This window comes from Oncorhynchus clarkii, chromosome 32 (genome assembly GCF_045791955.1).
Source record: "Oncorhynchus clarkii lewisi isolate Uvic-CL-2024 chromosome 32, UVic_Ocla_1.0, whole genome shotgun sequence".
In the NCBI taxonomy this organism is placed as follows: domain Eukaryota; kingdom Metazoa; phylum Chordata; class Actinopteri; order Salmoniformes; family Salmonidae; genus Oncorhynchus; species Oncorhynchus clarkii.
Window position 1 is genome coordinate 33,683,316 of NC_092178.1, and position 23,054 is coordinate 33,706,369.

Here is a 23,054-nt window from a genome sequence, read left to right on the forward strand (position 1 = left end):
AATTAATGGATTATTATTGGGAGCAGTCTTGCCTGTTTCTCATAAGGTCGGCATTTTTGGGGTCTCAAATGTTTACATAAACATCAGTTTGCATTGGTTACAAATGCCATCTAGGGGTGCTTACACATCTATGCATATTGGCAGTGGTGTGAAGATCTTAAGAAAAAATACTTTAAAGTAGTACTTAAGTCGTTTTTTGGGGGTATCTGTACTTTACTTTACAATTTATATTTTTGACTACATTTACTTCACTACATTCCTTAAGAAAATATTGTACTTTTTACTCCATACATTTTCCTTGACACCAAAAAGTACTTGTTACATTTTGAATGCTTAGCTGGACAGGAAAAATGTCAAAATCATGCACTTATCAACAGAACATCCCTGGTCATCACTACTGCTTATGATCTGGTGGACTCACTAAACACACATGCTTCATTTGTAAATTATGTCTAAATGTTGGAGTGTTTCCCTGGCTATCCGTAAATACATTTTAAAAACAAGAACATGTTGACACCTGGTTTACTTAATATAAGGAATTTGAAATGATTTATACTTTAACTTTTGATACTTAAGTATATTTTACTTAGAGGGTGACTTTTACTTGTGGTGTCTACTTTTACTCAATTATGACAATTGGGTACTTTTCCCACCACTAATTAATGGAAGAGGTATGCTGCCTTATAACATTGGGGGATGTGCTCAGGGTCAATGCATCCTGGAACACAAACTCCGCTCTTGAATCCCCGTCACGTCATCGCCGTCTCGTGGCTTGTGAGTGTGTAGGCCACTCGCAAAAACCCGAAAGGACCGATAAATACGACACACATCATCAATTTATTTGACATAAATGGCGGCCGAAGGCGAATATGAGTCAATCCTGTGCGTTAAACCCGACATCAATGTTTATCGCATACCACCGAGGGCTACAAATCGTGGATACAGGTAAATGCAAAGGGTTGGCCCATTTTTTGGGGTGTTGGACTAAACGCGCGGTGCCGGTGGTTCTATCTGTGGTCAGAGTGCTGCATTGTGTGTGTGCGCCTATATCGGTCTGTTTGCTCAGAGGATGTTTAACGCTGTCGTTGTGTGTCTAATATTTGTTTTGCGTAGGCCTATGAGTAATTAATTATTCTGCCCCATTGGCAATATTGATGTTACACTCGCAAAGCTGGCATTATCAGTGCAGATGAATCGAAAGTGAATGGCATGCTATGTCTATTTGCGTGTGTTGTTTATCACCATAGTTTACCCAGAAAATGTATTGGTGTAATGCATTGACCGCAATTGTTATATGAAGGTATATAGGTGATACATAGCCCTATATCCTTTTGCCAAGGCTAGCAATCATTCTACAACAGTCTTATTGTGACAGTAACATTTTATTACAGAATTGCTCAAATAATGAAACCATTGTCTATTAAGGACAACTGAAACAAGCAGTGCCAGCTGCCAGGGAGGATAACAAGTAGTTTCAGCAGACTACTGTTTTCAATCTGGCCCATATGTGTGTGGCCCAGTTAACTGTAGGCTAAATGGTTTTAATTGAGTTTCTCTAAGACTGTAGATGATCTGATATGCTATTAATTGGGGTTTGTGATCTTCATAATAGTCTTGCTTCAGCCTTCAGGCCTTATAAGAACAAGACAATTGGGTCAATTCAGAATTATCTCCATATTACACAGTACTATTTGTTACAAAAGCTGTCTGAGAACAGTTTAAATAGGTACTGTTTACTGACCTTATGATGTACTTCCTGTTTTGCTTTGTTGTTGGCTACCTCTGACCTGGGTATTAACTGTAGGGCAGCAGACTGGAAGCTGGATGTGCCCGATTGGTCAGGGCGCATGCGGATCACGGCGAAGGGCAAAGTGGCCTACATCAAACTGGAAGACAAGGTCTCAGGTGAGAGAGTCATGAAACTGTGTGTGTGTGTTACACAGCTGCCCCTTTGTCCCAGCATTGCTCATCAGGAACCCGTTCGATGTAGCCAGTAAATAGAACTTCATACAGCTTATCTGTGTGGCATATTATTATGTTGTTTCTCCTCCCATCCTGCAGGGGAGCTGTTCGCCCAAGCCCCTGTCACAGAGTATCCCGGCATCGCAGTTGAAACCGTAAGCGACTCCAGTCGCTACTTTGTCCTGCGAATACAGGATGGCAATGGTGTGTAAATATGAGTGAAAGCCCCTCCCTGTGCGTTCATAGCTGTCAGACTTTTACACAGGTCATATAGTGTTATGTCAGCTTCCTTTAGCAAGTTATAGTACTTTCATCAATCTATGTCAACGTCATGTCTTGGATCGCATTCAAATTTGTCAGCTCTCCTCAAATGTCAATTCACAATACACTGTCAGATCCATGCCTATGCACTCATACAGCTATGTCAACCTACTCTCTCAGGCCGCAGTGCGTTCATTGGTGTTGGATTCGGGGACAGAGGGGACTCTTTTGACTTCAACGTGTCTTTGCAGGACCACTTTAAGTAAGTGATGGAAGGGGTCACTCCAGGGACCGTGTGACTGTTATGGAACTCAAACACTGGTGCTTCACCATTTCCCACTAATAACAAACACACCTACTGTGGTCTGTCTGCAGCATAAGCTGCCAGCCAAAACGAAGTGTCATTGAGTACGCTTGTTCCAGATATTGCACTTTCCAAAACAACTGATGTGACATTGCTTTTTCCAGTGTCAGTGCACATTAAGTTGATTTTGTGTGTGTCTCACAGGTGGGTGAAACAAGAGAATGAGATCAGCAAAAACCCTCAGGGGGCAGCTTCGGGACCAAAGCTGGACTTGGGATTTAAAGAAGGACAAACCATCACCCTTAATATTGGGGTAAAGACCTGGAACAATTAAACTAGATCATTCTTATAGAAATTGTATAACAAAATTATAGCCTGTGACCCTGGGGTTTGTTTGGGATTGGCCATTTTAACTTTTCACCAACACCCAATATTCCTTAAGTGTTCCAATTTCAATATTTTTCCTATCATCCTTTCTCTCTACCAGCAAGGCAAAAAAAGAGATAAGCCACGCTCACAGGGGGCAGGTGGGTCTGTTCTCCTTCCACCGCCACCAAAAGGCAAGATGGCTCCTCCTCCTTCCTCTACCTTCTCCAATCACAACACAGTGCCTCAAACAGGAGGCCCAGAGATCGGTACAGCAGTTAAAACTCTCAATATAGCCTTGATTAACTTTTCTCTATAGCTAAATAAAGCTTTAATTTGGTAGCTTTGGTTGTTTATTCTTTCTCTCTCAATTCAAAGGGGCTTTATTGGCATGGGAAACATATGTTAACATTGTTTATGTCAGTTGCTTTGGCAATCACAAATGAACAGTTGCCATTGAACACACAAAAGGGTCTCTTTTTCTCTCTCTAGGCTGTTTGCTAGATCTGGACAGTAGTAACTCCAACACTGTGGTCCAATCATCTAATCCCAGCACTGCTCTTTGGGGAGACTTCTCCACTCCTGCAAGGTAACTTGTTACAACTGTCTGTGATGAGCTTATTTTAGCCTTTTTTTTGTTATGCTATGACATACTGATATACACTACCAGTCAAAAGTTTAGACACACCTACTCATTCTAGGGTTTTTCTTTATTTTTACTATTTTCTACATTGTAGAATAATAGTGAAGACAAACTATGAAATAACACACATGGAATCATCATGGACTGGCCACCCCACATAGCCTGGTTCCTCTCTAGGTTTCTTCCTAGGTTTTGGCCTTTCTAGGGAGTTTTTCCTAGCCACCGTGCTTCTACACCTGCATTGCTTGCTGTTTGGGGTTTTAGGCTGGGTTTCTGTACAGCACTTTGAGATATCAGCTGATGTACGAAGGGCTATATAAATACATTTGATTTGATGTAGTAAACAAAAAAGTGTTAAACAAATCAAAAATATATTTGAGATTCTTCAAAGTAGCCAGCCTTTGCCTTGATGACAGCTTTGCATACTCCTGGCATTCTCTCAACCAGCTTCACGAAGTTGTCACCTGGACTGCATTTCAATTAACAGGTGTGCCTTGTTAATTTGTGGAATTTCTTTCCTTAATGCGTTTGAGCCAATCAGTTGTGACAAGGTAGGGGTGGTATACAGAAGACAGCCCTATTTGGTAAAAGACCAAGTCCATATTATGGCAAGAACAGCTCAAATAATCAAAGAGAAACGACAGTCCATCATTACTTTAAGACATGAAGGTCAGTCAATCCGGAATATGTAAAGAACTTTGAACGTTTCTTCAAGTGCAGTTGCAAAAACCATCAAGCACCATGATGAAACTGCCTCTCATGAAGACCTAGACAGGAAAGGAGGACCGTTACCTCTGCTGCAGATGAGTTCATTAGAGTTACCAGCCTCAGAAATCGACAATTAACTACACCTCAGATTGCAGACCAAGTAAATGCTTCACAGAGTTCAAGTAACAGACATATCTCAACATCAACTGTTCAGAGGAGACATAACCAGACCTTCATGGTTGAATTGCTGCAAAGAAACCACTACTAAAGGACACCAATAAGAGGAAGAGACTTGCTTTGGCCAAGAAACATGAGCAATGGACATTAGACCGACAAAAATCTGTTATTTGGACTGATGTATCCAAATTTGAGATTTTTGGTTCCAACCTTTCTTTGTGAGATGCAGAGTAGGACGGATGACCTCCGCATGTGTGGTTCCCACAGTGAAGCATGGAGGAGGAGGTGTGATGGTGTGGGTGTGCTTTGCTTGTGACACTGTCTGTGAAATATTTAGAATTCAAGGCACACTTAACCAGCATGGCTACCACAGCATTCTGCAACGATACGCCATCCCATCTGGTTTGCGCTTAGTGGGACCATCATTTGTTTTTCAACAGGACATTGACCCAACACACCTCCAGGCTGTGTAAGGGCTATTTGAGGGAGACTGATGGAGCGCCGCATCAGATGACCTGGCATCCACAGTCACCCGACCTCAACCCAATTAAGAGAGTTTGGGATGTGTTGGACTACAGAGGGAAGGAAAAGCAGCCAACAAGTGCTCAGCATATGTGGAACTCCTTCAAGATTGTTGGAAAAGCATTCCAGTTGACTACCTCATGAAGCTGGTTGAGAGAATGCCAAAAGTGTGCAAAGCTGCCATCAAGGCAAAGGGTGGCTACTTTGAAGAATCTAAAATATGTTTTGATTGAACATATTTTGGTTACTATATGATTCCATATGTGTTGTTTTGTAATTTTGATGTCTTCACTATTATACTACAATGTAGAAAATAGTACAAATAAAGAAAAACCCTTGAACGAGTAGGTGTGTCCAAACTTGTGACTGGTACTGTACATGCTTGATATTCTGTAACACCGGTATTGCTATGAGTCAATCAGCCTGTAAAAATTTTATCTTTATCTTCAGTTCTCTCCCCCCAACATCGCGACAACAGCACACTCTGAATTGGGGCCAGTTTTGAGTCCACGTCACGGCATGTTTTTTTATTTGATTCCATCGCTGAACACACCGCCTCCCTCTGTCACTACAATACAACAGAAAACTGTCCAAGAGGCAAGGAATACCATGCACTTCTAGAATGTCTTTATCAAAACTATGAATGAGTGTAGGCTATAATCTCCTCCCAAAGTAAAAAATAATAATGAAGTCATATTTTGGATAATAATGCAAATCTATTGCACATATTCAATGTTTTGGCATATGAGATTTATGGTAGGTCTTCAATACCGCCTAAGGGCTATGATGATAGGATCTTCAATTTCTTGTTGTCACAGGAATAGGAGCAATATTACAGTACTGCTTTTTACCCAGAAACAGTGCCCTCTTGTTGATGTTTACCTAATCATCACGACATGCTTGATTTATAGATGGCAACCCATAGGGAGATGTCCTTTCCCATATGGTTTTCTTCTGATCATAATAGGGAAAAGGATTTGTAGTAATTAATTGCTAGGACAGTAGCTCAATTCTGTTTTCTCCTCTCTTCACCTCTGTGCATTTGTTCACTCCCCCTCAAGGATTTAAAAGCATTGGATTAGTGTATGCATTGGCTGGAGGGAATCTACCATATTCTGTATGATTGCGTACAAACTATAGGTGTTTTTTGGGAGAACGGGGAGAAACGGAGTAGAGCTCATATTGATGAATGTATCTGTTACCATTGTACTGTTACCACCTCACACACGGGGCCTTTTTGAAGAGAGAAGAGCATGTATTTGTGTTTACTTTGTTGAGGACTTGACAGAGCACTCTACAGTCCATTTGTAGGTAGGTAGTTGTGATGTAGTGTACATTGGATGAAAAATGGGTTAAAATGCATACTTGTAATGAAAAGAATGACAAGTAAATCAGTATAAAACTAACAATATGCTCAAGTGCTATTCAATGATTAATTTGTCTGTTTATGAAATAAGTAGCCTGGGATGCTAGATCTGTGTTTGTCTATTCCTCTATCAATAGCCAATGCAGAAACCAATCTGGCAACCAGGCTGTGAAATATGATGATTGTCTAACAGTGTAATTTGATGAATGTATGACAACTCCAGCTATTGTTGGGGAGGATGTGCTGCTGTTTATTGATGAATGCTGTTGGAAGTGAATGACTGAAGTTGCCTCATGTCAATAGTGTTTGTTTACCTTCCCCAGAACATGGTTTCACATGGCTCTGTCACTGGATGCGTACTTATGATTTATTGCCTTGGTCGTCATTACTCATCATGACATGTGAAAGTGGCAATAAAAACCTTCAAAAGGAGTCGTGTGTCTTTGTGCGTCTAATGGATGATGCATGCAAAAAAAAATGACCTTCATTAAGCTTAGAGGGTAAAAAAGAACGTTTGAAAGTTAGATTTAGTATTTTGTTATTATTTCATGAGAATGTGTGCCTGAGGTTAATTTGTGGATTTTCTTTCCTTCTTAATGGGATTATGCCAGTTGTGTTGGGTCAAGGTAGGGTGGCATATAGAAGACAGCCCTATTTGGTAAAAGACCAAGTCCATATTATGGCAAAAACAGATCAAATTAGCAAAGAGAAATGACAGTCCATTACTTTAAGACATGAAGGTCAGTCAATCCGGAAAATGTAAAGAACTTTGAACGTTTCTTCAAGTGCAGTTGCAAAAACCATCAAGCGCTATGATGAAACTGGCTCTCATGAGGACCACCACAGGAAGGGAAGACCCAGAGTTACCTCTGCTGCAGAGGATAAGTTCATTAGAGTTACCAGCCTCAGATATTGCAGCCCAAATAAATGCTTCACAGAGTTCAAGTAACAGACACATCTCAACATCAACTGTTCAGAGGAGACTGTGTGAATCAGGCCTTCATGGTTGAATTTCTGCAAAGAAACCCCTACTAAAGGACACCAGTAAGAAGAACAGACTTGCTTGGGCCAAGAAACACGAGCAATGGACATAACACTGGTGGATATCTGTCCTTGGGTCTGATGAGTCCAAATTTGAGATTTTTGGTTCCAACCTCGGAGTCTTTGTGAGACGCAGAGTAGGTGAACGGATGATCTCCGTATGTGTGGTTCCCACCATGAAGTATGGAGGAGGAGGAGTGGGGGTGCTTTGCTGGTGACACTCAGTGATTTATTTAGAATTCAAGGCACACTGAACCAGTATGGCTAACACAGCATTCTGCAGCGACATGCCATCCCATCTGATTTGCACTTAATGGGACTATCAATTGTTTTTCAACAGGACAATGACCCCGCACACCTCCAGGCTGTGTAAGTGCTATTTGACCAAGAGGAAGAGGACCTGGTCTTCACAATCACCTGACTTCAACCCAATTGAAATGGTTTGGGATGAGTTGGACCACAGAGTGAAGGAAAAGCAGCCAACAAGTGCTCAGCATATATGGGAACCTCTTCAAGACTGTTGAAAAGCATTCCAGGTGAAGTTGGTTGAGAGAATGCCAAGAGTGTGCAAAGCCATTAAGGCAAAGGGTGGCGACTTTGAAGAATCTAAAATCAAAAATATATTTTGATTTGATTAACATTTTTTTTGTTACTACATGATTCCTTATGTGTTATTTCATAGTTTTGAGTTCTTCACTATTGTTCTACAATGTAGAAAATAGTGCAAATAAATAAAAACCCTTGAACGAGTAGGTGTGTCCAAGCTTTTGACTGCTACTGTATGTCAAAGGTGTTCAAAAATGAGGATATTAATTGTTCAAGTTTTACATTTACATCCCTATATCCCCTGACAGGGGAAAAAGTATGTCAAATAGTTGTTGTGGCTGTCAACCTTTACCACTAGGGGGACAGCCCAACGCTGATCACTACAGAGCCACTTTGAATTGCTTTGTATATGCTCTGCTTTTACAGTGGTGGAAAAAGTGCCCAATTATCATACTTGAGTAAAAGTAAAGATACCTTAACAGAAAATTACTCAAGTAAAAGTGAAAGTCACCCAGTAAAATACTACTTGAGTAGAAGTATCTGATTTTAAATATACTTAAGTAACAAAAGTAAATGTAATTGATCAAATGTACTTAACTATCATAAGTAAAAGTATAAATCCTTTCAAATTCCTTATATTAAGCAAACCAGATGGCACGATTTTCTTGTTTTTTAAATTTTATTTACGGATAGCCAGGGGCACACTCCAACACTCAGACATCATTTACAAACAAAGCATTTGTGTTTAGGCAGTCCGCCAGATCAGGTAGTAGGGATGGCCTGGGATGTTCTCTTGATAAGTGTGTGAATTGGACCATTTTCCTGTCCTGCTAATCATTCAAAATGTAACAAGTATTTTTGGGTGTCAGGGAAAATGTATGGAGTAAAAAGCACATTATTTTCTTTAGGAATGTAGTGAAGTGAAAGTAAAAGTAAAATAGTAAAGTACAAATACAAAAAAACCTCCATAAGTAGTACTTTAAAGTATTTTTAGTTAAGTACTTACACCACTGTGCTTTTAACCTGCCACCCCAGCCTCAAAATATCTACTCACACCTATATACTGTACACGGGACATGAAGGTTAACACAGGCCCACGCCGATTCCCACATTGAACTACCTTACATTATCTAAAGCACGAAAGGCTGAGAAGTTAAAGGCCCAGTGCAGTCAAAGGGAGTTTTGGGGGTTTTATGTACATATATTTCCACACTGTTTTATTAGGAGGGAGTGTTGGCCTTCTAAGGTGACATCACCATGCGGTAAATTAGTTACTAAGCCAATAAGAAATAGAGTTCCAAACCTCAAAGCCAATAACAGCTCATTTTCAGTTCCCCACTCAAACCACCCCTAGACAGTTCTAGCAAAATGCTTGAGAAAATGCTCTTTGCTAAGAAGATGTTTTTGTCCTTCAGACATTTGAGAAATGGACATCTATCTCAAAGAAAAGCAAAATCAATTGTGTGTCGAATTGTGTGTCGGAGAGTGGTGGTAATCAAGCCAACTTCTGAAAAGTGGTCAAATCCTTCAAACAAAACCACCCCGTCGTAATGCCCAGCAGGTTTTGAAAGCCTCTGGTCCCATACTAGACAAAATGGAAATTTGTAGTGCTTTTAATAACCATTTTGCGTCAGCTAGCCATCTGTTTGAAAGGATAATCTATGCCAATGTATCTCATTCCACTAGAGGGAGTCCTTTAGTCACATCAGATTGTAGAGAATGAGGCAGACACACATTTCTTTTTATTTTACTTATCTAGGCAAGTCAGTTAAGAACAAATTCTTATTTACAATGACAGCCTTGGAACAGTGGGTTAACTACCTTGTTCAGGGGCAGAACAACAGATGTGTACCTCGTCAGCTCGGGGATTCAACCTAGCAACCTTTCGGTTACTGGGCCAAAACTCTTAACCACTAGGCTACCTGCCGCCCCCACATACTTTATTTTCATTTCAACCATTTGATTTCTATGATGTAATGTTTATGCAGGAGATGATTCACTTGACCTCTTCTCACTACAGCTCTCTGCCCCGCTCGTCGTTGAACCTCTGACCTGTGTTTTTTTACTTGACAAATTGCTACTGGTGTTATCCCTAAGATTTGGAAAGATTTGGATCAACTCCCAGCTAAGAACTTTTTCAACTTCTCAATCTATTCTACATTTCCACTAGTCTGGTTTAAGACCTGGACATAGCACTGTTTCAGCCACTATGCTTGTTTCAGCTGATGGGTTAAATTGCCTAGATCATAAAAATCGTTGTGCTGCCTTATGTAGAGGCCGTTCCAAGGCCTTCGACACAGTTGACCATTCCCTACTCATTCAAAAAACGGCTGAAATGGGCCTAGATAAGGAGTCTTGCAAATGGTTTAAGAACTATTTGACAGACAGGACACAATGTGTGCTTTCGGATGGTGATTTAAAACGTGTTGATTTAAAACTTTTACTTAATGCAGGCAAAACTAAATATACGTTGTTCCCTAATTCACAGGGAAATATCTCACATGGGCTACACATTCACTCATTGGATGCTTGGTTCTCTTATCGAGCGGGGTCCCGTCTATAAATATCTGGGCGTTTGGATTGATAAGATCTAACCTTTTAAAATATGTATACAGATGAGCTAAGATTTAAGATGGGCTTATTTTTGAGATCTTTTAGATCTTACCTCTCTGCGAACAGCAGGAAGCTGTCGCGGATCCCTCCGGAACTTTCATTACACAAAATGGATTCCCTGCTGCCGATAGAGCAGTTTAAAACTCTTGTTAAATGAGTTTACTGAAGCGTGCAATTGTTTCAATGTATTATTATAACTTGTTGTAATAACCTGATGTATTTATAGCTGTCTGATAGTTTCTTAATCATTTTGTTGATGTAATTTTGTCAGGCACCATTGTAAATGAGACACTGGTCTCAGTTGGCTTGCCCTGAATAAATAGAAGAAAATATTTTTTTTATTATTAGATATTAAAATAAAATAGCTGCATTGGATCTTTCAATAGACCTGACACATTTGCCACAAATACCAAGTTGGCACAACAGGGTCAGGGGGACATGGGCACAGGGAACATCATGTGAAGAACACAGTGGACAGACAGATTGATAAGACTGTGACAAGCCAGGCAGAGGCTGGAAGTCAATGAAGAGAAGGAGTGGGGGAGAGAGAGGGGGAGAGAGAAAGAGGTGGGGGTGAGAGGGGGTTAGCGTGACTCCATGACTGGTTGCTGGTGACATGACCTAGACAGACGAGAAGGAAGAGTGAGGGAGAGGTGAGGAACAGGGGGTCAGTGCATGATCTCTCCGTGGCTGGTCGCTTTTAGCATTGCTGACAGTGAAAACGAAGGAAGGAGATGGATGGATAGTGAGAGTAATGAGAGAGATGGAAAAAGGAGAGGAGGTACAGTCTCAATGACTTCCACTGAGCCTCATCTGTCTCGCTCTATTCCCCCATCTGTCCCCATCCGTCCCAGGATATCGTTCAACTGATCAATTGGCAACACGGGGCTCATACACATACACTCATAGTTCTGAGGAACGGGACTTGCAATGCTATGAGTCTGTCAATGCTTTGAAGATGACGTACTGTGAAAATACCAAGAGGGTCTGGACCAAGCTCAGTGTCACATATCCTTACATTTTTCACATTCAATGGATAACTTAGCCAAATTGGAAATTAGCACATTTGTTTCCTTAGTCTACTGGCTGTATGTAGAAGAAAAGACTGCAATCCACACTTTGGTTATGTTCAACTAGCCACTGACACCAGCTGTTAATATTAGCATTTTCTAACAAATAACACATACACAGTGCCATGCGAAAGTATTCGGCCCCCTTGAACTTTGCGACCTTTTGCCACATTTCAGGCTTCAAACATAAAGATATAAAACTGTATTTTTTTGTGAAGAATCAACATCAAGTGGGACACAATCATGACGTGGAACGACATTTATTGGATATTTCAAACTTTTTTAACAAATCAAAAACTGAAAAATTGGGCGTGCAAAATTATTCAGCCCCCTTAAGTTAATACTTTGTAGCGCCACCTTTTGCTGCGATTACAGCTGTAAGTCGCTTGGGGTATGTCTCTATCAGTTTTGCACATTGAGAGACTGAATTTTTTTCCCATTCCTCCTTGCAAAACAGCGGGAGCTCAGTGAGGTTGGATGGAGAGCATTTGTGAACAGCAGTTTTCAGTTCTTTCCACAGATTCTCGATTGGATTCAGGTCTGGACTTTGACTTGGCCATTCTAACACCTGGATATGTTTATTTTTGAACCATTCCATTGTAGATTTTGCTTTATGTTTTGGATCATTGCCTTGTTGGAAGACAAATCTCCGTCCCAGTCTCAGGTCTTTTGCAGACTCCATCAGGTTTTCTTCCAGAATGGTCCTGTATTTGGCTCCATCCATCTTCCCATCAATTTTAACCAACTTCCCTGTCCCTGCTGAAGAAAAGCAGGCCCAAACCATGATGCTGCCACCACCATGTTTGACAGTGGGGATGGTGTGTTCAGCTGTGTTGCTTTTACGCCAAACATAACGTTTTGCATTGTTGCCAAAAAAGTTCAATTTTGGTTTCATCTGACCAGAGCACCTTCTTCCACATGTTTGGTGTGTCTCCCAGGTGGCTTGTGGCAAACTTTAAACGACACTTTTTATGGATATCTTTAAGAAATGGCTTTCTTCTTGCCACTCTTCCATAAAGGCCAGATTTGTGCAATATACGACTGATTGTTGTCCTATGGACAGAGTCTCCCACCTCAGCTGTAGAGCTCTGCAGTTCATCCAGAGTGATCATGGGCCTCTTGGCTGCATCTCTGATCAGTCTTCTCCTTGTATGAGCTGAAAGTTTAGAGGGACGGCCAGGTCTTGGTAGATTTGCAGTGGTCTGATACTCCTTCCATTTCAATATTATCGCTTGCACAGTGCTCCTTGGGATGTTTAAAGCTTGGGAAATATTTTTGTATCCAAATCCGGCTTTAAACTTCTTCACAACAGTATCTCGGACCTGCCTGGTGTGTTCCTTGTTCTTCATGATGCTCTCTGCGCTTTTAACGGACCTCTGAGACTATCACAGTGCAGGTGCATTTATACGGAGACTTGATTACACACAGGTGGATTGTATTTATCATCATTAGTCATTTAGGTCAACATTGGATCATTCAGAGATCCTCGCTGAACTTCTGGAGAGAGTTTGCTGCACTGAAAGTAAAGGGGCTGAATAATTTTGCACGCCCAATTTTTCAGTTTTTGATTTGTTAAAAAAGTTTGAAATATCCAATAAATATCGTTCCACTTCATGATTGTGTCCCACTTGTTGTTGATTCTTCACAAAAAAATACAGTTTTATATCTTTATGTTTGAAGCCTGAAATGTGGCAAAAGGTCGCAAAGTTCAAGGGGGCCGAATACTTTCGCAAGGCACTGTAAGTAAATGTCCCTCATTGGTATGCTTTAAATTTCATGCCCAAATCATCCAAAATAAACTTCATCTGAGCTACACAATCCCTTTCAGAGATGATTTGGACATGATATTTGAAGCATGCTAACTAGGGGACATTCATTATCCTACATTAGAAAATGCTAAAATTAGTGGTTGGTGGCAGTGGTTAGTTGTGGAAGAGGAAGGGATGTTGCTCTCAAAACACAATTTAAGATGATGTTTCCATCGACTTGGTGGTTGTTGATTCCGAAAAACAATTTTTGGATAAATGTGCTGTATTTCGCTTTAGGTATTTGATTTCAGTGTTTTCAGTGTTACCATAGAGCCTCATTAATTCTGAAAATATATCTGAAACATCTTTCAAACACTTCAATCCAACTCATATTATAAAAGTATCCTTTTCAGGAGGATGTGACTGAATAGCATCTTTGACATGTCACTTTATTATCTATTTCAAATTCTATTTGACATTTGTATACAAGTACATGAGATTCTAGTTCTGATTCCAATGCTCTCATGTCCTACATCCATCATTTTTTAAAGTTGCCTCACAAACACAGGTCTGGTCAAAGGCAGTGCGGGGGTTCAGGTGTCAGACCGCAGAGTGCCTGACTGCACTGACTGCTACTGGATGCTAATATTAACTTACCCATCAGAGACTGGCACCTTATGTAAAATTGTATGTCAACATTTAATACATATCTATGAAACTCTAAGCCAAAATACGAGACAGATCGGTTTGAATTTAGTTGGCATGTGATGTTCTGATGTTGTGGCCACGAGAAAATAAACATACCTACAATGCACTTTCTTGCATCTCTCTCGATCTTTCTTGACCCCCCACTCTCACTCTCACTCACTCTCACACACACAAACTTTGGCGTACTTTTACAAGCACACACCATTAGTGACTCATATCAGGTGAAATGTCAGGAGTGCGCCGCGGTTGTAATAATGTATTGGAGCTGTGCAGCGATCCTTCTCAGCCCCCTCCAACCCAGCCCCCTCTCCTTCTCATGTGTAATACCCTAATGAAACTGTCCAGCCGTTAACGAGACGTAATTAACGAGTTTTGGCCGAGTGAGTTGTAACCTGGTGTTGTTAGCCTGGCAGATGACAACTGTATTCCATCAAAATATATTTTATATTTGAGATTTTTCAAATACACACCCTTTGCCTGTCACTGGATGCGTACTTATGATTTATTGCCTTGGTCGTCATTACTCATCATGACATGTGAAAGTGGCAATAAAAACCTTCAAAAGGAGTCGTGTGTCTTTGTGCGTCTAATGGATGATGCATGCTAGAAAAAAAATGACCTTCATTAAGCTTAGAGGGTAAAAAAGAACGTTTGAAAGTTACATTTAGTATTTTGTTATTATTTAATGAGAATGTTCGACGAAGGGTGTTTTTTGCCTTCAAGGTTTTTCTTTATTTTCTACATTGTAGAATAAAGTAAAGACATCAAAAACTATGAAAGAACTCATAGGGAATTATGTAGTAACCAATTGAAGAATTTAAAAATAAATTTAGATTTGTTTAAAGTTGCCTTCCATTGCCTTGATGACAGCTTTGCACACTCTTGGCATTCTCTCAATCAGCTTCACTTGGAATGCTTTTCCATTAGTCTTGAAGGATTTCCCACATACGCTGAGCACTTGTTGGCTGCTTTTCCTTGACTATGTGGTCCTACTCATTCTTAACCATCTCAGTTGGGTTGAGGTCGGGGGATTGTGGAGGCCAATCATCTGATGTAACACTCCATCACTCTCCTTCTTGGTAAAATAGCCCTTACACAGACTGGAGGTGTGTTGGGTCATTGTCCTGTTGAAAAACAAATGGTAGTCCCACTAAGCCCAAACCAGATGTGATGACGTATCGTTGCAGAATGCTGTGGTAGCCATGCAGTGTCACCAGCAAAGCACCCCCACACCATAACACCACCTCCGGTAGGAAATACACATGCAGAGATCATCCGTTCACCCACACCGCATCTCACAAAGACACAGCGGTTGGAACCAAAAATCTTCAATTTGGACTCCAAACCAAAGGACAAATTTCCACCGGTCTAATGTCCATTGCTTGTGTTTCTTGGCCCAAGCAAGTCTCTTCTTCTTATTGGTGTCCTTTAGTAGTGGTTTCTTTTCAGCAATTCGACCATGATAGCCTGATTCAAACAGTCTCCTCTCAACGGTTGATGTTTAGATGTGTTTGTTACTTGAACTCTATGAAGCATTTATTTGGGCTGCAATTTCTGAGGCTGATAACTCTAATGAACTCATCCTCTGCAGCAGAGGTAAATCTGGGTCTTCCATTCCTGTGGTGGTCCTCATGAGAGCCAGTTCCATCTTAGCGCTTGGTGTTTTTTGCGACTGCACTTGAAGAAACTTTCAAAGTTCTTGACATTTTCCAGATTGACTGACCTTCATGTCTTAAAGTAATGATGGACTGTCGTTTCTCTTTGCTTATTTGAGCTGTTCTTGCCATAATATGCACTTGGTCTTTTACCAAATAGGGCTATCTTCTTGATACCCCTCTACCTTGTCACAACACAACTGATTGGCTCAAACGCATTAAGAAGGAAAGAAAGTCCACAAATGTACTTTTAACAAGGCACACCTGTTAATTGAAATGCATTCCAGGTGCCAACCTCATGAAGCTGGTTGAGAGAATGCTAAGAGTTTGCAAAGCTGTCATCAAGGCAAAGGCTGGCTATTTGAAATATCTCAAATATAAAATATATGTTTTATTTGTTTACACTTTTTTGGTCACTACATGATTCCATATAGTTTTGATGTATTCGCTATTATTATACAATGTAGAAAATAGTAAAAAGAAAAACCCTTGAATGTGAAGGTGACCGGTAGTGTATGTGCATTGATTCATTTTGACCGGTAGTGTATGTGCATTGATTCATTTTGACCGGTAGTGTATGTGCATTGATTCATTTTGACCGGTAGTGTATGTGCATTGATTCATTTTGACCGGTAGTGTATGTGCATTGATTCATTTTGACCGGTAGTGTATGTGCATTGATTCATTTTGACCGGTAGTGTATGTGCATTGATTCATTTTGACCGGTAGTGTATGTGCATTGATTCATTTTGACCGGTAGTGTATGTGCATTGATTCATTTTGACCGGTAGTGTATGTGCATTGATTCATTTTGACCGGTAGTGTATGTGCATTGATTCATTTTGACCGGTAGTGTATGTGCATTGATTCATTTTGACCGGTAGTGTATGTGCATTGATTCATCTTGACCGGTAGTGTATGTGCATTGATTCATTTTGACCTGTAGTGTATGTGCATTGATTCATTTTGACCGGTAGTGTATGTGCATTGATTCATTTTGACCGGTAGTGTATGTGCATTGATTCATCTTGACCGGTAGTGTATGTGCATTGATTCATTTTGACCGGTAGTGTATGTGCATTGATTCATTTTGACCGGTAGTGTATGTGCATTGATGGTATGAGAAAGAGAGCTGACAGGACTATGTGTTCATGTGTGGTCTGTTCAAGGAATTCACCCATTGCTTGTGATAATGTTGACTGAACGTGTGTGTGAGTGGGTTAAGTGAATGCTGTGTGTGACCTGTTTGAGAACTTTGTAGGCCAGAGAGTGAGAAAGGTGCCGAGCAGGGGGTTGGGGATGATGATTCGTAGTGGTTAATAAACTGAGTCCGGTCTATTTTTAAATATGTCTGTGGTGGCACCCTGGGAAGATCTCTCTGTGTGTGTTTGGTACTCTGAGTGTTAGTGTCTGTATGTGAGGGTGTGTGTTTGTATGTAGGCCTATGCATGCCGGGGTGTCATATTATGGTTATTACATAGTGTTCAGTTACTCGCACACCACAATGCAAATGTGTCATAACAAGCAGCCATTTTGTTCCAATCCTCTCTGGATCTTGTTTGTCATGATAAGTGAATGACAGTCACTGTGTCGTCTTGTGGAGTGAGATGGTCCCAAACACATAAGATGGCCTCCATATTTCCGTCCATTTGCAATGGGGACGATGATGTTCTGCTGACATTGTGCATTATTATGGGATTTTGGAGGACCCTGCTGTGCAGACGAGCAGATTTATGTTGTATCATAATGCCAGTTCCTTCTATGGCAAGAGGTATGGCTTCTTGTTGAAGGCCGACTGCCTACTGCATGGAGTTCACATTATGGAGTGATAGTCATGTCCCACTAGGCACAGACGTCAGTTCAACGTCTAGTTTTGATTTACGTTTGGTTGAGTTAACCTGAATTCAACGTGAAATCAACAAAACCTGTCACCATGTCATTGGACTTAGGTTAAAAGTTGGGTGAAAAAGACTGAATTCCCTTTATGTTGACGACTTTTTGCTAATCAAATCAGTTTTCCACGTTAATTCAATGTCATCACATTGCATTTTTGTTGTTGAAATGACATGGAAACATCGATGATTCAACCAGTTTCTGCCTAGTGCGGTGCTTGCAGTCGCAGTTGTTATTCTACTTTCCAAGTCCAATAATACAATAAACAAATCTGAAATCTGGTCAATTTTCTTGCTTAACTTAATACAGTAGAGTAACCAGATAACTTACTGTAGAATCAACACAAAATGGAGAAGACTTTAACATCTGTAAGTATCATAGCAATCTAGGCGAGGCAGGCCCAGGAAAACGTTGAAGTTATGAGTTTAATCCAAATGATAATTCAGAATAAAATGTTTATTAGACTCAATTCCAACCACAAGAAATTATATGACATTCAGATGACATTTACATATTATAAAAAAAACATTAGAATACAGAAACACCATCATCAAGTCACACGTAGAATTGACTAGATTGAACACATCGAAATGATACTTTTAAAGTGCTTACAAGTCCCTAAAGTAGCCAATTGCAGCTGTGTCTATCCCCAAATGCTATCCAGTATCAACAATGACTTGATGGCTATTTATCTTGTAGTAAGTGCAACTGTAGTGGTATTATATACTGTACACGGTCTTTTTATGCACCAATGTGACACATCAGAGGATATGTATTGTCTTCTGGGAGGTCAAAAAATATTGTCTCTTTCACCTCTGAGTTTGTGAGTTCATATGATCGTGTGTCGCCACTCCTTTATCCCTCTCCCCGTCCCTCCCTCTCTTTCTCGTTCCTGATGACCTCGCGCCCTCTCATTTTCTTCTTCTCCTCCTCCAGCTGTATCTTCTCCTTCACCTGCAACCAGTCTCCTCCCAGGTAGCCCAGCACATCGTCGGGCCTACCGCGAAGCCTAGGCTGCGGGTGAAGTAGTGACAGGAAAAGGGAACTGGCCAGTGGGGTGAAACAGGCAAACTGGGGGGCGACCGGATGGGATTTTCTCTTGCTCCGATTCTGCTTGTCTTCATCCAAACTCATCATGATGTCCTCGTCTTTTCCTCCCCCCCCCCATAGGTCTAGTTCATCGTCCTGACCTTCTTGATCTTTCTGCTGGTCAAACCACTCTTTGTACTTGATGTAAGAGCGGTCGTCGGACGCTGTCTGCGTCCAGGGTAGACTGCCAGTCAGCATGGCGTAGATGAGGATCCCCAAGGCCCAGCAGTCTGTACTGGCCTCTACCGACACCCACACCCGCTTGATCTTGCTGTCCAACCCATTTCCTCCATCTGGTTTTGAAGCAGTATTATGTCTACTATCCTCCGACTCCTTTGATATCTCTGCCTCGGGCGTACAGTAAGCAGAACTGTACCACACACCAGGTACCTTGGTTCCCGTGGCCTTGGCCATGCCGAAGTCGCCCAGTTTGACCCAGCGGCAGGCAGCGTCGACCAGGAAGATGTTCTCGGGCTTGACGTCGCGGTGGACGAAGCCCAGGGAGTGGAGGTGGGTTAGGGCACCGCACAGCTGGGAAACCACCCTCTGGACACAGTCCTCCTCCACACCCACCTGAGACATAGACATAGGCACAGTTGAACTACATTTCCCATTTTGTTAGTTACCAAAGATTTATAAGAGAACACTGACAAATGTCTCATGGGCGTGGACGTTTTTTTTATTTTTTTACACATACTGTATATTATACCTCAGGGACAATGACGTCGTATAGATCACCGAAGAGGCTGGCTTGCTGAGCGAAAACGTAATGTGAGGGGGTGGAGAAGGCAATGCCCAGGGCCTTGGTCAGGGACGGGTGGGTGCAGAAGGAGAGGGAGAGGTTATACTCTCGCAAAAAGGAGAAGAGATTTGTGGTATCACGAGGAAAGAACTTCAGGGCCATTGGAGTGCCTTGGGGGAAGGAAAAGAGAGAAAAGTGATCAGAACAAAAGAAAGAAAGACATTCTGGAGATATGAGGCCAGGAAAACTGGGGTTATGATTAAAACAGATCCATAGTTGACCTCTTTTCCGATGTACAGCCAACATGACCTTCCCGTACGACCCCTCCCCTAACATCTTGACCACCTGGAAGTGGTCCGAGGTCTCCAGTGATGTCAGCGACTGGGCCGTGAGATGGCACATCTCGTCCAATAGTCTCGTGGCAGCCTGCGGAGATGGGAGCATAACAGATATCTGTCATGATGCTTATCACTAAACCAGATGTAAAGACTTCCCTTTATAGCCCTATGAACGGCTTGATGGACAGTTTTTGGACACCCTCCTATTTCAACAAAGCCTTTGATTTATTCTGATTGGTTGTTGTCTTTTCCATTGATTGGGACCAGGAGAGCTATTGTGTGATTTTTCTGTATTAGCCGAACGGATTGACCCCAAGACACTCCATTAGTACATCTCTGTGGCATAGCAAGCTCCACAGGGTTAAACCCAGCCCAGACCCCTGCCAGCACGGCATTACCTGAATAGCCTGTAGAGACATGGATTTAACACCTTAGTTATGTAACTTTGTGTTGGGGGAAAGAGAGTTGCGTGGTTTGTGGATTAAGCTTGTCTTGTCCTCTATCCCACTTCTATCTACTACTCAATATGGATTACAACAGTGGAACGTTCCGTACCAATAGTGTAAGCAGAAACCGTATGGATTGATATGAATATGAATCAATATAACGGGTCAACACGTTACAAAACCTATCATGAACACGCATTAGTAAACTGTTAATAAATAGGTGTTTCATTATTTACAAGCGTTACGAGGATTCTAATTCATAAGCTTTCATAGCATTTATAATCATTTACAAAGCATTTATAAACATGTATAATAATTTACAATGTATTATAAAGTGTTACCAAATAGTGTGTATACAACATATTCAATTGGTTGTATCTAATAACCTGCTGTCTAGTATCAGTGACACGTGTGACAGCATTTTGTCACATAACAGGGACATCTCACATCGGTATAAGGCAGAAATGTTGCATGCATTTGTACAGCTCAATATTAACCGGCTATTTACAATTTCATTTTTTTTTCATCCTAAATGAAAATTCAATGAAATAGAAATACTCTAAGCTTTATGAGTACATTTGTGTGTGTGTGTGTGAGTGTGTGTGTGTGGGGGGGGGGGCGTAATTGGCGTAGTCATCAAGAAAAACACACTATTGTAGCGGAGGCAGTACATGCATTAGATACTGGACCCCCCTTGTTTATATAACAGTGCAATAAAAGTTCATTGTCTATTAATACATTTTGGGAAAAAAAATGTATAAAGGTAAACTGGATTAACTCAATTCCAGAAGAAGTCAACATCTTAGAAAACTTCTACAAATGTCTCCCTAAACCTTGATGATTATTGGCTGAATGAAACACATTGCTCCTAATTCTTTCTTTGGTTGCAGAGGAAAATGGGGTTGAGAGGATGGCTTACTTACTGTCATTTTGGCTCTGTGGTTGACTTCACACTGATATTGTGATGTTCCTCACAGACAGGTTGCAGTGACTCTGAATCCCTGCCCACATCTACCAAGTAGTGCACCTTTCAGAAATGCTTCCACAAAACATAAGCTGCACTGTAGCGCTTCCAATCATAAGGTAAAGGAGTTCTTGCTCTAGAGATCTTGTCGAATAGTTGTCCGTGTCTGGTCTTTCTCGGCAAAGGCTCTTCTATCTCTGCTGTTTGTGCGTTTTGATATCTCCTCCCCTACTTTAATCCTTACATTATCTTGCTCCCCTGTTCCTCACCTCCGCAGTCCTCCCACATTCTCTCCCTCCTTCCGGATTCTCTGGTGAGCTGTCTGTCCCATCAGTCGAAAGCCAGCCGCTCCCACTGGTGCCTTCCCTCCCTGTTGTGGAGGCCAAGGCCAGTCAATGTTTTGAGTTTGATCTGTCAGTCAACAAATGAACGCCTGTGTCAATCCAAACACTTATCTAGACACTCTCTCATTTTCCACTCTCTCTCTCTCCCTCCACTCTTGCTGCATTTCACCTTTGAAGAGGAGCAAGAGAGGGCATGCCACTCTGACAAACCTGGGCTTGGATAACCATCTGTGTGTGACCTGTGCTTAACAAGCGGCACACACTCCATCACAGGCTTTCAAATGACTGCCTCTTTCCCTCAACTTGTCCACCTGTTTTGTGCCTCTTTCATTCCTTCTGTCTTTATTCTGTCTTTCTGTCTTTCTTTCTTTCTTTCTTTCTGTCTTTCTGTTTTTCTGTCTTTCTGTCTTTCTGTCTTTCTGTCTGTCTTTCTGTCTTTCTGTCTTTCTTTCTTTCTGTCTGTCTTTCTGTATTTCTGTCTGTCTTTCTTTCTGTCTGTCTGTCTTTCTGTCTTTCTGTCTGTCTTTCTGTCTGTCTTTCTGTCTGTCCTTCTTTCTGTCTTTCAGTCTGACTTTTTGTCTTTCTTTCTGTCTTTCTGTCTGTCTTTCTGTCTTTCTGTCTGTCTTTCTGTCTGTCTTTCTGTCTTTCTGTCTTTCTGTCTTTCTGTCTGTCTTTCTGTCTTTCTGTCTGTCTTTCTTTCTTTCTGTCTGTCTTTCTGTATTTCTGTCTGTCTTTCTTTCTTTCTGTCTGTCTTTCTGTCTTTCTGTCTGTCTTTCTTTCTGTCTTTCAGTCTGGCTTTTTGTCTTTCTTTCTGTCTTTCTGTCTGTCTTTCTGTCTTTCTGTCTGTCTTTCTGTCTTTCTGTCTGTCTTTCTGTCTGTCTTTCTGTCTTTCTGTCTGTCTTTCTGTCTGTCCTTCTGTCTGTCTTTCTGTCTTTCTGTCTGTCTCTGTCTTTCTGTCTGTCTTTCTGTCTTTCTTTCCGTCTTTTTGTCTTTGTTTTTCTTTCTGTCTGTCTTTCGTTCTTTATTTTTGAATTCATTATTTCTGTCTTCCTCTCCAACTCCCTCTCTCCCCTCATTTGACAAACCGAACAGCTGCAGGGGGTCACGCACCAAAACAGCTTTATAGTGCGATCCTCTCGTACCTTGATTGCCTGCCAACTCTATTTCCTCCAGCTTGCCAACTATCCAACTATCTCAACCACCGCCACCCATCCAACCGCCAGCTATTCTGCCCAACATCTTTTCTAACCCTTCCAGCCCCCCTTGGGGCGGATACATTTCTCCGTGCCTCGCAACTTACAACTGTACTGTCACTTTAGCTGTGTTAGCAATATGTTCTCAGTGTTACATGTTCATGTGTAGCAAAGTTCTGGGTGACACTTCATTTAAAGGGTACCTACTGCAGCCTGATAGTCTGGGGTTACAAGCCATGGGCCAGTCTTTCATTTTTTTTTTTACCATGATGCTCCTATACTGTCCGTGTCTGAGTGATGGAAGCGGGGAGAACAGTCCGTGGTGTCCCTGGTGATCTTCTTGGCCTTCCTGCGA

General features: G+C 41.3%; 2 protein-coding genes across 4 annotated transcripts; one reads left to right on the top strand and one right to left on the bottom strand.

The window, feature by feature from the left end:
- The first annotated feature begins 778 nt into the window (after window positions 1–778).
- LOC139392164 (adaptin ear-binding coat-associated protein 1-like) lies at window positions 779–5,991 on the top strand. The gene is made up of 8 exons (XM_071139936.1): window positions 779–945; window positions 1,805–1,905; window positions 2,062–2,166; window positions 2,404–2,485; window positions 2,732–2,840; window positions 3,015–3,162; window positions 3,386–3,482; window positions 5,394–5,991. The coding sequence occupies exons 1-8, from the start codon at window positions 851–853 to the stop codon at window positions 5,446–5,448; spliced, it is 792 nt and encodes a 263-aa protein (XP_070996037.1). The 5' UTR covers window positions 779–850; the 3' UTR covers window positions 5,449–5,991.
- A 12,027-nt stretch (window positions 5,992–18,018) lies between these two features.
- LOC139391974 (serine/threonine-protein kinase SBK1-like) lies at window positions 18,019–21,742 on the bottom strand. Of its 3 annotated transcripts, none has more exons than XM_071139583.1 (4): window positions 21,122–21,486; window positions 19,760–19,840; window positions 19,382–19,584; window positions 18,019–19,245 (listed from the first exon to the last, which is right to left on the bottom strand). In XM_071139583.1, the coding sequence occupies exons 3-4, from the start codon at window positions 19,574–19,576 to the stop codon at window positions 18,439–18,441; spliced, it is 1,002 nt and encodes a 333-aa protein (XP_070995684.1). In that variant the 5' UTR covers window positions 19,577–19,584; window positions 19,760–19,840; window positions 21,122–21,486; the 3' UTR covers window positions 18,019–18,438. The 3 variants fall into 3 exon arrangements, with proteins under 3 accessions (XP_070995684.1, XP_070995683.1, XP_070995682.1); XM_071139582.1 differs by having other exon boundaries at window positions 18,020–19,245; window positions 19,696–19,840; window positions 21,122–21,742; XM_071139581.1 differs by having other exon boundaries at window positions 18,191–19,245; window positions 19,382–19,840; window positions 21,122–21,342.
- Between the last annotated feature and the right edge of the window lie 1,312 nt (window positions 21,743–23,054).